The sequence below is a fragment of the Salvia miltiorrhiza genome, chromosome 2 (genome assembly GCF_028751815.1).
Source record: "Salvia miltiorrhiza cultivar Shanhuang (shh) chromosome 2, IMPLAD_Smil_shh, whole genome shotgun sequence".
Classification (NCBI taxonomy): Eukaryota; Viridiplantae; Streptophyta; class Magnoliopsida; order Lamiales; family Lamiaceae; genus Salvia; species Salvia miltiorrhiza.
This window is the reverse complement of record NC_080388.1, coordinates 74,535,276-74,551,519: the sequence shown is the minus strand read 5'-3', so window position 1 is coordinate 74,551,519 and position 16,244 is coordinate 74,535,276. Positions and strand designations below refer to the sequence as shown.

Here is a 16,244-nt window from a genome sequence, read left to right as displayed (position 1 = left end):
ATATTGTTATGCATCTGTTTCCTTTGTTTAATATTGCAGAACTTCGACATAATGAGGCTCTTTCTAGTAGTATATAAAGTTGATTTTAGAGGAAAGATAAGGTTGAAAATAACAGAATTTGTGCAAGTTTGATTCCAGTTATAAAGGAAAAGGTCCAAATGAACAAAACACATAAATTAAGTCATTCCAAAAGGGAAAATGAAAACTTTGCAAACAGACAAAAGGTCCAAATGAAGCACTGCACCAAACATAATTTAAAATAAAAATGAAACACCATAGCTATTAAAAAACAAGCTGAGTTTGCAACATGTAGGAGCAGAAAAAACATATTTGGAAGCATGGATCACAGTCAGTCAGTCTTCTCTCTTAGGTTGTTTGAGAGAGGCTTTCAATATTCTACAAGCCTGCACCAACACAATTCATCTCAACATCTAAACATATATATATATACAAAATCAATCAAATGATACAGATTTCAAATTGTATTACCTCTTTCAATCCAATTTGCAGCTCCATTTCTTTTGCATCAGATATTGAGATTTTCTTCTCCCTGAGACTGGAAAGGATGGAGACAATACAAAAAGGCAACACAGTTAAGTCATCCTTCACCTGATAAGTTCGTTGTCCTCGAAGATAACTCCCTTGGCCATTGGGAAACTTAAGAGAAGAAAACAAGCATACTTCATTAATGAAGTAACGGGGAGGCAATGATTCTTCGGTGAGGGGAAAAATGTGGTTATCAGATATACAACCATGTGGCAAATTAGGCTCCATTAGCCTCTTTTTTGTATTTAGGCTCTTGAAATACTTGAAATTTATAGGATCAGCTGTGCTCCGGTAAAGGTTGTCTATAGCCTTAACACACGTCTTGCCGCCAAGAAGATGCTCAACTCCTCCTAGTGGGATATGGAGGAAACTAAATAGAAACTCCACAAAATCTTCCTTAGCTTGAGCATACAAAAACTTGCCGGTAGATTTTTGTATAATCACTTTCAAACTTAAAGCCCTAGAGTTGGCATTTTCTTCTTCAATATTTAGTTGAGATTCCACTGTTGAAGAGTTCATCTGTATTGTTTTATTCAATATGAGGTCCGACAATGGAGTTGGAGACGTCAAGGATGCCTTTAACAGGTTCATAATCTAACAAAAATACACAATTAATAAGCCTTGGAAACATAGATTTGAAGATTGAAATTAGAGAGTCAAGAATCACCTCACTGAACCCTAAATCAACTTTGATCAACTCAGCCTTATCCATGTCTGCAATGCCAACAATGGTGATGATTCCTGATATTCCCATCTCATTCGGAAAGATCTGCAGATCGTCGGAGATTATGAAAGAATCTTTATGTATAGCAAATACTCCATCACTGGAAGCAGCTTTAGAACTCTTCGGAACTATTTTTTTCTTCATAAAATTAAAACATTTCTTGCAACAAGAAAGTAGTAGAAGTTCATCATAGTAAATGCTCACACTACGAAATTCATTATGATTACTCTTGGTGCAGTAGAAGTATTTTACAGGTGGAGAATCACTGATATCAAGTTTCAGCCCTTCGATTTCATCATCAAAAGAGCTGATTGGATTGAGCAGAATCTGCTTAGCACCATCCGTCACAAAATGGGAGCTATCGAGATTTGCTAAGCTACGGTACAAACTGCTTAAGCTTCCAATGGTGGGAGCTTCATCACCATAGTGCTTCTCGAGGATTTTGAAAATTCTTCCCAAGGGGAAAGTCAAGAAGCTTAACAAAGTGTCAGCAAAATGGTTATCTGCTTCTGCAAATAGTACCTTACTTTTCTCTTTATTAATCATCACATTCAACGAGAACTTAACCTCCTCCCTATCGTCAGACATTCTGCAAAAGGATGAAATTTTAGACTTATGCTAACATCAAGATTTTTCCTCCCTTTTATGAGAGAGAGAGAGTCCCACTAAATTCAAAGATCCACCGGTTCACTTCCTATTATATTTTGTGAATTTATTAAAATTAAAATTATATATATTAGAGATTGAATTTAAAGGTCGCATTAAAGGTGAGAATAAAAAGTACATGTTTTTCCCATTTCAAATTTGTTACGTCTGATTATCTTCACATCTTTGTTACGTCTGGTTTATTAATTTCTTGCTTGTAAAAAGGGGGAGAATGCAGAAGGCCGTCTTGGAATTTAGAGAGACTAATAACTCTTCGTTAACTTAATTATTCTCCATTAAAAAGGGAGTGAACGTAAATCTTTCAAATGTCTTCTTCATCTCTAATCTCTTCTCGTGCCACTGATACTAGCAAAATGTCTCGTGCTGGTAAGGATATTAAGTTTTCATTGAAAGTTATGGTGAATAAAAAGAAAGGGAAGGTTCTATTTGCAGAAGTTGACAGCAGCTTTGCAGATGTGTTGCTAAGCTTTCTCACATTGCCACTCGGAACGATCGTGAGAATCTTGAAGAAGCACTACGGAGACGATGCACCCGCCTTTGGAAGCTTGAGCACTCTCTACAACGGTTTAGCAAATCTTGATAGTGACCATTTTTGGACAGCAGGTGCTAAGTCGATTCTGCTGCATCCACGAAGTTCATCCGATGCTCAATGTAAAAGGCTAGCGCTCGATATTAGTGATTCCCCATCATTTCAATATTTTATTTGTCCAAAGGGATGCTATAAAGTTAAACTCCGTGGCGTAAGCATGTATTACAATTTTGCTGGTAAATGCAAGTTCTGCCAAAGTTATCTTATAAAAGTAGTAGATAATAATGATGCTCAAATAGTTGCTTGCGAGGATGGAGTTTTTACGAAGACGACAGTGTCGTTTCTGGTCACTGATGATCTGCATATAATGCGTAATGCGGGGCTCTTGCAAATCGTGAGCGTGCTTGGCGTTACAGACATGGAAGAGGCTGAGAAAATTCACATCACCTTTGGATTCTCTAATGTGAGTCTTGTTCCTAGCTATTTGATTTTTGTAGCTCATTTTTCTGGTTTAATTGTTATAGTTTTTGTTTTGATTATCATGCTATTAGGTTATGGATTTGCTCAAGGCATCCTTGACATCCCCGACTCCATTGTCTGATGTCATATTCAAGAAAACAACAGAAATGAGCTCTGCGAAAAGGATTTATGTAGTAGATATAAATTCATCGATTTCAAACTCCAAAACGATGAATGTAAAACTTGTGGTACAAAACTCCACAAACAAGTTGTTGTATGCTGAAGCTGAGGAAGACTTTGTAGAATTTCTATTCAGTCTCCTCGTAATCCCACTAGGAGGAGTCGAGTCCCTTTTGTCGCGTAACTCTAATGTTAAGGCTATAGACAGCTTGTACAGGAGCGCAGATGATCTTATCCATGACAAGTATTTCAAGAATCGTGGTGCAAAATTTAGGCTAATCGAGCCCAATATACCTCATGGTTATGTCTCTGAAAACCACATTCTTCCCCTCAATGAAGAAAGATTGCCTACAAATGTTGCCTACGCTGATTACAGTTTGTTTCCTTCTACAAAGTTTCCCAAAGGCCAAGGGAGTTATCTTGAAGGACCTCAAACTTATAAGGTTGCAGATGATTTAACCGTGACACCTTTTTGCATTGTCTCCATTCTTTCCGGTCTCAAAATGCAGAAAGTCCCAGTGTCTGATCTCAAAGAAGTGGAGGTGCAAATCGGATTGAAAGAGGTAATATAATGTGTGTAAGATCATGTTTTTTGTATAATTTTTTTTTTTATGATGAGAGAGATTTTGATAATTTGGTGCAGGCTTTGAGCATACTGAAAGCATCTCTTACATCCACCACTGCTCTCTCTGACGCGCTGCTCAGTCAAATAGTGAAGGAACTGTTAGGAAATTAGACGCAACTAATTCCGCCCTGGATCTAGTGTGACGCAAAATTTTGGATATCGACCGATATGAAACGAGAAAAAAAAAAAATGACACCGATATTTTTAACGTGGTTCGGCCAAACTGCCTACGTCCACGGACCCACACCAATATATTAGAGAATCTCAAAAGGAGGAGTACAACAAAATATCACACTGTATTTTGTATCTGCCTACGCAGAGGCTATCTCTCAACTCTCTTTTATCACTCGTGTATAACTTCCACACTGAAGTTTTATCTCACAAGATTTTTTCTCTCTCTATTTCTATCTCTCTCTAGATAGCTATGGTTGTGATTTTGGTGTTGTGTTGTGTTGCTGCTGCGAGGAAGGATTTTATAGGGGATGAGAGGTGGTAGGTGGCAGATGGTGGTAGGTGGCAAAGAGTGGGAGGTGGTAGGTGGCTTACCTACTTCCATTTTTTACTAACAATCTCCCACTTGAAGACTGATTTCAATCTGTCTTCACACCTCGATCAACGCAACAGCCTTTCTGTCTTTGTCATTCTAGCAAACCAATTGAAGCTGAGCACAACTTCAATTTATCAATGGTTACTGCCTTTGTAAGCATGTCGGCTGGATTTTGAGCTCCTTGGATCTTTTCAAGTATTAACACCTCATCCTCCAACAGAGATCTGATGAAATGATAACGAAGTCCAATATGCTTCGTTCTAGAATGAAATGCTGAATTCTTTGCCAGATGTATCGCACTCTGACTATCGCTGTGCAAGACATTCTTCGTCTGATCAAAACCCAATTCTGCCAACAACCCTTGTAACCAGATCATTTCTTTGCTAGCCTCGGTGATTGCCACGTACTCTGCTTCTGTAGTGGATAAAGCAACAATCTTTTGTATCTGCGAGATCCAACTAACAGCAGTCGTGCCAACAGTAAAGACATAACCGGTAGTGCTTCTCCTGCGATCTACCTCACCGGCAAAATCTGCATCTACAAAACCTTGTAGTGCTACATCACCTCGTCGAAAGCATAAGCATCTATCAGTAGATCCACGTAGATATCTCAATATCCATTTTACTGCTTCCCAATGCTGCTTTCCTGGATTTGCCATAAATCTGCTCACAACTCCCACTGCATGAGCGATATCTGGTCTAGTACAGACCATGGCATACATCAGACTTCCAATGGCTGAGGCGTAAGGAATTTTAGCCATGAAGTCTCTTTCCTCCTTAGTCTTTGGAGAGTGCTCTTTGGATAGGCGGAAATGGTTAGCTAATGCTGAGCTAACCGGCTTAGCACTGCTCATGTTGAATCTTTGCAAGATTCGATTGACGTAGTTGGCCTGAGACAACTGCAAAACACCTTTTTGCTTGTCTCTGTAAATTCTCATCCCGAGAATTTGCTTTGCTTCTCCTAAGTCCTTCATCTCGAACTCCGCTGAAAGCTGTCTTTTCAACTTCTTGATTTCGTTCAAGTCTGAGCCGGCTACTAACATGTCATCAACATAAAGTAGCAAGATGATATAGCTGGACTCGAACCTCTTGAAGTAACAACAATGGTCAGCATTGCACTTCATGTAGCCATTTTTCTGCATGAATCCATCAAACTTCTTGTACCATTGCTTTGGAGCTTGCTTCAAGCCATACAGGCTCTTTTTCAACTTGCACACCAGCTTCTCCTTTCCTTTGACAGAGAATCCATCTGGTTGTTGCATGTATATTTCCTCCTCTAAGTCACCATTGAGGAAAGCAGTTTTCACATCTAACTGCTCTAGATGCAAGTCCTCCGTTGCGACAATACTCAGGACCGACCGGATTGTTGTCAACTTTACAACCGGAGCAAAGATATCTGTGTAGTCAATTCCTTCTTCCTGTTGGAAACCTTTGACTACCAATCTTGCCTTATATCGCTTTGAACCATCATGCTCTTCTTTGATTCTGTACACCCATTTGTTGTGTAGAGCTTTCTTTCCTTTGGGCAACTCAACTAGTTCCCACGTCATATTAGAGATAAGAGATTTTATCTCTTCTTTCATTGCAAGCTCCCACTTGACAGAATCTCCGACTTGACATGCTTCTTCATAGAATTCAGGTTCACCAGCATCGGTCAGTAACATTTGATTCATGTACTTCCTGTTTGGAACATGAGGTCGAGATGACCTCCTGGGTATAGGAGTTGGAGCTGGAACTGGAGACTGTGGTGGATCAGCCTCAGAGTTGGGCTCCTCCGTCTGCAAACCTTCATCTGTTTGCTTTGATGTACTGCACTCTGCAGTATCATCTGGATCAACGTATGTTGGATCGTCACTTGTTGTGTCGGTGGACTGCACTGCATTCCTGTCCTTGTACATCACATTTTCATTGAATATGACATTCCTGCTTCGAATGACCTTCCTGTTTTTGTCATCCCAAAAACGGTACCCGAACTCATCTCCACCATATCCAATGAAAGTACATTTTAGTGATTTGGAGTCGAGCTTACTCCTGGCATTATCACTAATGTGTACATATGCGACACAACCAAATACTTTCAAGTGAGAAAGTTTAATTTCTTTGCCGCTCCAAACTTCCTCAGGTATTCTGTACTCCAATGGTACAGATGGCCCATGGTTAACGAGATATGCCGCTGTGTTGACAGCTTCTGCCCAAAATTGTGTTGGCAGTCCTGCATGTATCCTCATGCTCCTAGCTCTTTCTGTCAACGTCCGGTTCATGCGTTCTGCAACTCCATTTTGTTGTGGTGTCCCTGGCAACGTCCTTTCTAACTTGATGCCATCCTGGTAACAAAATTTCTTGAACGCCATATCTTCGTATTCTCCACCATTATCGGATCTCAACTTCTTTATCCGTAAGCCAGTTTCATTTTCCACCATGGCCTTCCACTTCTTGAACGCCTCGAACACCTCTGACTTGTGTCTCAAGAAGTAAACCCACACCTTTCTCGAGTGGTCATCGATGAAAGTCACAAAGTAAGACTTTCCGCCATTGGATGAAACTGCTGCTGGGCCCCAAACATCTGTGTGGACTAACTCAAGCTTTACTTGCTTCGGAGTTCTACCACTGGTATTGAAACTCACCCTCTTCTGCTTCCCGTAGATACAACTTTCGCAAAAGTCTATATCAACAGACTGAAGCTCTAGTAGTTTCCCTTTCGAATGCATATACTTGAGCCCTTTCTGGCTCATGTGCCCAAGTCTTTGGTGCCACAAATTTGCATTCTTCTTGCTATCAGCAACTGCAATTGTCACACACGCATTCATCGTTGTGTATAGGCTTCCAGTATCCTTGCCACGTGCAAGAATCATTGCGCCCTTAGTGATTTTCCAATAATCACCTGAGAAGTGTGTATCACATCCTTCTCTTGACAATTGCTTGACGGAGATCAAGTTCTTCCTCAACTCTGGAATGTGTCTCACGTCTTTCAATTTCCATACAGATCCATTGAGTTTGATCTGTACTTCTCCTATGCCCACCACGCTGCATGGGTGATCATCTCCGAGATATACTTCTCCGAAATTTCCCGACATGTAATTTATGAAGGAATTTCGATTCGAGGTGGCATGGAAAGATGCTCCAGAGTCTATGACCCAATACTCGGCCCTTTTCTCCATGGAACATATCAAGGCATCGCCTTCTTCTTCAGCCACAACATTGGCTTCGGTCTTTGTCTCGTTTCCCTTTGAAGGTACTTTACACTGCGTTCTGTAGTGTCCGACCTGACCACAGTTCCAACATTCAACAGACTTTGATTTGTTGGAATTCTTGTGGATCCTGGAGCTCTGCCTGCCATTCCTTGACTTGCTCCGTCCACGCCCTTGACTTCTGTTTGAGTTTCTGCCTCTGCTTTCTGCATTTAAAGCGGCACCTGAAGTGGAGACTACATCTGACTGCCTCCGGATCTCCTCGGTTAAGATCATGCTCACGACATCATCGAACTTCATTTTGGACTTACCGGCAGAGCTGCTAATGGCCGTGACTGTGCCATTCCAGCTCTCAGGTAACTGCCCAAGAATTAACAAAGCCCGGACCTCATCATCGAATTTGATGTCCACCGTGGTAAGTTGGTCCGTCACTTCGTTGAACTCGTTCAAATGTTCTCCAAATCTTCCGCTCTCCGTCATTTTCATATTGAACAATTTCTTGATCAAATGAACTTTATTTGCTGCAGACGGCTGCTCGTACATGCTGGATAAAGCTTTCATAAGAGACGCTGTTGTCTTCTCATGCTTTATGTTGAAGGCGACTGACTTTGACAAGGTCAGTCTGATTGCGCCGAGTGCTTTTCGATCAAGCACCTCCCACTCGTCGTCCTTCATATCCACTGGCTTTTCCTTCAAGGGCTTATACAGGTCCTTCTGGTACAAGTAATCCTCCATTTGCATTTTCCAAAATCCAAAATTCACACCATTGAATTTTTCCATTTTGGAAATTTTATCGTCTGTCGACATTGCTCCCACTCGATCAAAAAACACGATAATTTTCTCAAAAAATTCGTTTCTGATGTGGAGGTTCAGTTTACACTGCAACCACAGAGCATACTAAGAATTTTAAAAGAATAATTACCGTTGCGCACGAAACACTGTTCGCAAAATTTACTATTCACGAATTCACTATTCACGTGAATAGTACCAGCGCAAGAAAAAAAAATTTCGCTTTGATACCAGTTGGATTCCTGTTGGAAACCTTTGACTACCAATCTTGCCTTATATCGCTTTGATACCAGTTGTTAGGAAATTAGACGCAACTAATTCCGCCCTGGATCTAGTGTGACGCAAAATTTTGGATATCGACCGATATGAAACGAGAAAAAAAAAAATGACACCGATATTTTTAACGTGGTTCGGCCAAACTGCCTACGTCCACGGACCCACACCAATATATTAGAGAATCTCAAAAGGAGGAGTACAACAAAATATCACACTGTATTTTGTATCTGCCTACGCAGAGGCTATCTCTCAACTCTCTTTTATCACTCGTGTATAACTTCCACACTGAAGTTTTATCTCACAAGATTTTTTCTCTCTCTATTTCTATCTCTCTCTAGATAGCTATGGTTGTGATTTTGGTGTTGTGTTGTGTTGCTGCTGCGAGGAAGGATTTTATAGGGGATGAGAGGTGGTAGGTGGCAGATGGTGGTAGGTGGCAAAGAGTGGGAGGTGGTAGGTGGCTTACCTACTTCCATTTTTTACTAACAGGAACCATCAAAGAGAGAATTTTGAGTACTTTTATCCTTGGTTGGAATTACTGGTTTTATGCTCTAATATATGTGACAGTGTTGGCTTATATTAATAGCCTTTGCAAATTGTTTATTATCCTGATTTTATGGAAGCTAGTAGTTCATGCATGATGTTATATTCTATACAAATTTAAATCTAGCAAATTAAGAAATCAGTAACTTATAATATGAATTCCCCAATTCTTTGTGGAGATGAGGTTATTCAATTCAAACCACTTGAAATTGTTGTAAAGATACCCCATTTCTTTCGAAATGCAAACACAAGAACTAAATATGTAAGCATGGACTAATTTCTCTTTAGCTTCTTTCCCATAAAAAAAGGTGTGAATCTGCAATTTCTTGCTTTTGCCACTGATATTAGTAAAATGTTCTATAAGAACCTGTTTCTATTGTAGAATTTGCTAATGGATTTATTCTTGGCGATATGAATTTGAAGCCTCTTTGTGTATGTTCTTTACGGATTTGTGCTTCTCTCTAGACTAGAAGTGCATTACAAATTCTTAAAACCAGAATTTACAATCAGACCGTGAATTACGAGGATAAAATAGTTAGTAAAATTATTTTTATATGAATAATATTTTTTATTTTTATTATTTTAATTTGAATATTTTAAAAGTACACTCTTTTTTTTTTGATGAAATTACATTATAAATAATACAAATCACACACACCCCACCTAGTGGTTATTGTGGCCGAGAGTATTCGAATCTGTGACCACTTGGACAACAGGCAACCACCCCAACCACTAGGTCATCCCAAAGGACAAAAAAAAAGTACACAACACTCTTTTCATTTTAGTGGAAGGAGGTTATCGTTACCTCAAACTTTATTTACAGATTACAAAGCCAGATTCAAAACGATTAAATATTAGCCAAATGTTTGGGATATATATTAGCCAAAACGTTTGATCAGATAAGAAAGGCAAGCCAGATTCAAAACGAGTAAAACAAATCTACAGCAAGTTTGCTTAGAAAAAGGGAAATCCAAACTGAAGCAATTAATTAAGCCAACAAAATTAAGGTGCAGAAAAACAAATATTGGGAAGAATGGATCAGATTCAAAGTTCTCTCTTTGGTTGTTTTTTGGGCAAAAGAGAGAGCAGAGCATCGGAGAGAACCGTAGTCGATGTAAGAGACGCTTTCAATATGTTCAAAATCTGCACCAATTAACAAATTTTATCTAAACACAATAACCACTTTCAAAATTTTATTACCTCTTTCAATCTCATTTTCAGCTCCACTTCTTCCACATCAGATATCAGGATTCTCCGCTGTCTAAAACTGGAAAGGAGCGCGACAAAACAATAGGGTTCGACACTTAAATCATCCTTAACTACATACGACCGTGGTCCCTTGCCTTTCGGAGACAAAGAGGTTTCTGGACACACTCCCATGAGGCAGTGTAGGTAACTTGAGCCTATTCTTAACACTTGCGCTCTTGAAATGCTCGTCGCCTATAAGATCGACAGTGCTCCGGTGCAAGGGGAAGTCAAGAAGCTTAACAAAATGTCAGCAAAATGGTTATCTGCTTCTGCAAAGAGTACTTTACTTCTCTCTTTATTAATCATCACATTCAAACAGAGCGTAACCTCCTCCTTATCGTCAGACATTCTGCTACTAAAACAAGTGTGCAAGGGATGAAATTTTAGACTAATAATATCAAGATCTTTCTCCCTTTTATGGGAGAAAGAGAAATCAACCAAGAGGCAATAGTCAAGATCCACCGGTTCAATTCCTATTCTACTTTGTGAATTTATAAATAAAAATAAAAATTTAATACATAGGATTGAATTCAAAGGTAGGAGTAAAAAGTAGTAGTTAGTATGTTTTTCCCATTATAAATTTGTTACGTGTGATTATCTTCAAACCTTTTTGAAGTTGCAGCATATTACTACTTAATTACTAGTATTTCAAATTTTGGGTTTTTGAAAATTGTTGCGACCATTAACTCTTGGTTTATTCATTTGCTGCTCGTAAAAAGGGGAGAATGCAGAAGGCCGTCTTGGAAATTAGAGAGACTAATAACTCTTCGTTAACTTAATTATTCTCCATTAAAAAGGGAGTGAATGTAAATCTTTTCAATGTCTTCTTCATCTCTAATTTCTTCTTGAGCCACTGATACTAGCAAAATGTCTCATGCTGGTAAGGATATTAAGTTTTCATTGAAAGTTATGGTGAATAAAAAGAAAGGGAAGGTTCTATTTGCAGAAGTTGACAGCAGCTTTGCAGATGTGTTGCTAAGCTTTCTCACATTGCCACTCGGAACGATCGTGAGAATCTTGAAGAAGCACTACGGAGACGATGCACCCGCCTTTGGAAGCTTGAGCACTCTCTACAACGGTTTAGCAAATCTTGATAGTGACCATTTTTGGACAGAAGGTGCTAAGTCGATTCTGCTGCATCCACGAAGTTCATCCGATGCTGAATGTAAAAAGCTAGGGCTCGATATTAGTGATTCCCCACCATTTGAATATTTTGTTTGTTCGAAGGAATGCTATAAACTTAGACTCCGTAGCATAAGCATGTTTTACGATATTACTGGTAAATGCAATTCCTGCAAAGGCAATCTTATAAAAGAAGTAGTAGATAATAATGATGCTCAAATAGTTGCTTGTGAGGATGGAGTTTTTACGAAGACGACAGTGTCGTTTCTGATCACCGATGATCTGCATATAATGCCTAATGCGGGGCTCTCTCAAATCGTCAGCGTGCTTGGCATTACAGACATGGACGAGGCTGAGACAATTCTCATCACCTTTGGATTCCCTAATGTGAGTCTTGTTCCTATTTGATTATTTGATTTTTTTTTTCTAGCTAATTTTAATTACCATGCTATTAGGTTATGGATTTGCTCAAGGCATCCTTGACATCCCCGACTCCATTGTCTGATCTCATATTCAAGAAAACAACAAAAATGAGCTCTACAAAAAGGATCTATGAAGATGGAACTTCATCGATTTCAAACTCCAAAACGATGAATTTAAAACTTATGGTACAAAAGTCTACGAACAAGTTGCTGTATGCTGAAGCTGAGGAAGATTTCGTAGAGTTTCTGTTCAGTTTCCTTATAATCCCACTAGGAGGAGTTGTGTCCCTTTTGTCGCGTAACTCAAACCTTAAACCTATAGACAGCTTGTACAAGAGCGCAGCTGATCTTATCCATGACAAGTATTTCAAGAATCCTGATGCAAAAAATAGGCTAATCAAGCCCAGCATACCTCATGGTTATCTCTCCGAAAACCACATTCTTCCCCTCACTAAAGAATGCCTTCTTCTTGCTCCCTACAATATTTTCAGTTGCGGTTGGCGTTCTTCTACTAGGTTTCCCAATGGGCAAGGGAGTTATCTTAAAGGACCGCGAACTTATAAGATTGCAGATGATTTAACCGTGACACCTTTTTGCATTATCTCCATTCTTTCTGGTCTCAAAGATCAGAAAATCCCAGTATCTGATGTCAAAGAAGTGATGCTGCAAATCGGATTGAAAGAGGTAATATAATGTGTGTAAATTAAATTATGTTTTTGTACAAGTTTTTTATGTTGGGAGGGATTTTGTTAATTTGGTGCAGGCTTTGAGCATACTGAAAGCATCTCTTACATCCACCACTGCTCTCTCCGACGCTCTGCTCAGTCAAGTAGTGAAGGAACCATCAAAGAGAGAAGTTTGAGTACTTTTATCCTTGGTTGGAATTACTGTTTTTATGCTCCAAATATGTGACAATCTTGGCTTATATTAAAAGCCTTTTATTTGAAGTTTCCTTTCCTATGTATTCATTTTGACCTATTGTCTTTGCAAATTGTTTATTATCCTGTTTGAAATGACTTTATGGATGCTTCACGATGTTATATTCTACACAAACGAGATATATATATATATAGCCAAAATGTTTGAATAGATAAGAAGGGCAGATTAAAAACGAGTAAACAAATCCACAGCAAGTTTGCTTAGAAAAAGGAAAATCTACATATGGATTGGTTGAAAAAACCAAAAAATAAGGAACTATCTATAAATTTCGAGAATTAAAAAACAGAAAATACAATACAATAACAATAGGAAACTTAATAAGTAAATACACAAATCAATTAAAACCGACTCATTTGGGCTAATTCAAAAAAGCCCGGTTTTGACCGAGTGTCTTTGGTCGACACACATGTAGTCGTTGCGAGGTGGGTTTAAGCTCTCGCCAAGTCAGTTTTTTTTTTTTAATTATTTATTTTGTAGAATTTTTAAACTAATCCAAAATTTGCGAACATTGTTATGCAGAAATCAAAATCAATCAATTGAATTGCCAGAAAAATATATCATCGCCAAGAAAATACTACATCCATCCATAAAAAAATGTACCATAATTATCCCTCTGGGCGTTCATAAAAAGTATACCATTTTCATTTTTGAGACATAATCTCATTTTCTTAAGATCACTCATTTTCATATGACCTCACACTCAATTCAACCACAGTCAATTTTTTCTACTTAACATATCTACTAACTATTTTCTTAAACTTCATTTCCATTCAACCACAGTCAATTATTTCTACTTAACATATCTACTAACTATTTTCTTAAACTTCATTTCCATTCAACCACAATCAATTATTTCTACTTAACATATCTACTAACTATTTTCTTAAACGTTAGTAGATATGTTCATTTCCATAAAAAGTGATACCTGATGGCGAGAGACAGACATCTTCTACATCAATTGGCTCGGGATCAAACATGAGATGAAGGTCTTCCTTAACCCAACGCTCTACACAGTCTTGATCTAAGTTGATGTGGTTGCACAAGAGAGCTGTCACGGTAGGTGTGATTCCTCTGATTTCAAGATACTTGTGGAAGGCTTTCTGCAGATTCTCATCCAAATCCCTGAGAAAATCAATCACCAAACCACGACTTTCAGACACATTGCAAGGAAGTGCCAAACAACATACCATCAGATTAACCAATATATATTTAGTCAAAAGTAGAACTAGGGATGGCAGTGGATCTTGGACCCGGTCCAGATCCATGGATCCAGATCCGTTTTTATGGATCTGGATCTCAATTTTTTGGACCCGACAGATCTGAATCTGGATCTCAGTTTTGAAAACGGATCTGGATCTGGATCTTGAAATTTTAGATCCGAATCCGGCCCAGATCCGACCCGTGGATCCGTTTTATTTTATATATATTTTTTATATTTTATATTTAGTTTACTAATAATATTAACTAAATTAAAAATAATAAATAAATTATATTCAAAAGAATAAAAACTAAAAGTAATTAGATAAAAGTATTTTGTGTTATATTTTTCATGATGGAAATTATAGGTTGTTGATTTTGTGAAATTTTTCAATTTAATTTAAAAATAGTAGATCCATGGATCTGGACCCGTGGACCCGCGGATCTGGATCCAAAATTTTCAGATCCACGGATCTGGATCTGGATCTAATATATGAAAACGAATCTGGATCTGGTATTGGCCAGACCCGGTCCAGATCCGGCCCGTTGCCATCCCTAAGTAGAACTCACCCAAAATCAGGTCCTTCATATGCTATTTGATCCTCAGAGACCTCGGGGTCTTTGATGCTCATGCTATCAATAGTAGTCCCATCAAAATAAGCACCGCAAGAAAACTCTAAGCTCGGTGAATTAGGCTTGGAGACTTTAATGAGCATCGGCAAACAATATTGTGTTATCTGTCGATCATCCTCATCAGGTATTCCGACATCAGGTATTTGGACTTCAACACTGATGTTTTCTCTATTATATTCTCTGACCAGTGTTATAGTCTCTTTAGGACAAGGAACGTCTATGATGTGGAAGGGGAAGGATTCGGGAATCTCGATCTATAAAACAATCGAAATGTGAGAACAATTAAAATAAGCTCCTCTCAATCAAGCTTGTAAGTTGAGAAGACATACACAAAAATTCTTCAAGATCAAATTGATGGGCAACGAATCAACCACGGTGACAGATACCCTCATATCCCATTAGGTTTAGTAAAAAGTTTTTAACTATAACAATGCATTCTTAAATCTCAGGTAAGTACGTCTTCATATCAAGCAAGGTGAGATGCATAACTTGACAGCCTTAACAGGTGAGTCTTGCCTTCATGAAGACTTAATTCCAATCAAAATCTTACTTTAAAAAGGAAACTACAAAATTAGCAGCTCAATGATTCCCCAAAGCTGAAGATCATTAAATATAGTTGGAATAATACATTTCAAACATAATAACAGAATACAAACCTAAAGCTACATATTGTCCTTGTCCCATACAGGAAGATCGTAAGCGAAAGAATACGAGCATTTCATCAAAATATAAACAAAAAACTATATAAATTACGTATAAAATATTCCAGGTGTGGTAGATTGTTTCAAGTAAAACTACAAGCAACAACTTAATAAACTCACACTGAACAGCCTCGTTCAGAATTATATAGATCTTCACAAATGATCACGTGGAATGATTTTCTCAATCATTTTTGTAATAATTAATCAGAAATCGAACCTAATTGCAGTCAGCAAAATGTAGAATCTAACACTAACAAGTTAATTTAAAAGAGCATTCAGAATTATCTAGATCTCCAAAAATGATCATGTGAACCATTTTTGTAATAATTAATCAGAAATCGAACCTAATTTCAGTCAGCAAAATGTAGAATCTAAGAATTCAAAAGAGACAACAAAATTTTCCCTTTCAATCTCAGGGACGGAAAAATCTGAGAATCTAAACGAAAAAATAGAAATTGAAAAAGATTTCAAACCTCTTCTTCAGTCTGAGTCTCGATAATCTCGGACTTGAGAACTCGGAGGAGCAACTCGTCCGATTTGGGCTTGGTGGAGTAGTGGTGAAATACCCTCGGAAAGAAATTGCGTGAAGTTTGATTGACGGCGGCGCGAACGGCTGCGCCATGATGGTGGTTGTGCAGGTACCTCTGACTTCCGGCGGAAGCCCTAATGGCCAAAGGTACGACTCTCGAAGCTCTGCGTATCACGCTGTTTAGGACCATTTTTCGTGGAGATGGAGAGAGAAGGAGAAATGAGGATTTTGTGAAGTGAGAGAAGGAGAGGCGTCATATTGTTTTTGCAGTTTTAGTTTTAGGGTTAATAGTGTTTTTGGTAAATTGTCACGAACTTTCAGTGTTTTTTATAACATTTTACTAATATCAGAGTTAAAGATATATACAAAAGTGTTGTAGATT

At 38.4% G+C, this 16,244-nt stretch overlaps 4 protein-coding genes across 4 annotated transcripts; 2 read left to right on the top strand and 2 right to left on the bottom strand.

Annotated features, from left to right (window-relative positions):
- Window positions 1–353: 353 nt before the first annotated feature.
- Window positions 354–1,858, bottom strand: LOC131010003 (uncharacterized). The gene is made up of 3 exons (XM_057937398.1): window positions 1,214–1,858; window positions 490–1,140; window positions 354–404 (listed from the first exon to the last, which is right to left on the bottom strand). The coding sequence occupies exons 1-3, from the start codon at window positions 1,856–1,858 to the stop codon at window positions 354–356; spliced, it is 1,347 nt and encodes a 448-aa protein (XP_057793381.1).
- A 431-nt stretch (window positions 1,859–2,289) lies between these two features.
- Window positions 2,290–3,840, top strand: LOC131010002 (uncharacterized). The gene is made up of 3 exons (XM_057937396.1): window positions 2,290–2,928; window positions 3,017–3,667; window positions 3,748–3,840. The coding sequence occupies exons 1-3, from the start codon at window positions 2,290–2,292 to the stop codon at window positions 3,838–3,840; spliced, it is 1,383 nt and encodes a 460-aa protein (XP_057793379.1).
- Window positions 3,841–11,186: 7,346 nt separating this feature from the next.
- On the top strand, window positions 11,187–12,725 carry LOC131010001 (uncharacterized). Its single transcript, XM_057937395.1, has 3 exons — window positions 11,187–11,828; window positions 11,897–12,547; window positions 12,627–12,725. Exons 1-3 carry the CDS (start codon window positions 11,187–11,189, stop codon window positions 12,723–12,725), a joined length of 1,392 nt encoding a protein of 463 aa, XP_057793378.1.
- Window positions 12,726–13,692: 967 nt separating this feature from the next.
- Window positions 13,693–16,133, bottom strand: LOC131009999 (uncharacterized protein At2g39795, mitochondrial-like). Its single transcript, XM_057937394.1, has 3 exons — window positions 15,807–16,133; window positions 14,570–14,886; window positions 13,693–13,924 (listed from the first exon to the last, which is right to left on the bottom strand). The coding sequence occupies exons 1-3, from the start codon at window positions 16,050–16,052 to the stop codon at window positions 13,693–13,695; spliced, it is 795 nt and encodes a 264-aa protein (XP_057793377.1). The 5' UTR covers window positions 16,053–16,133.
- Window positions 16,134–16,244: the final 111 nt, after the last annotated feature.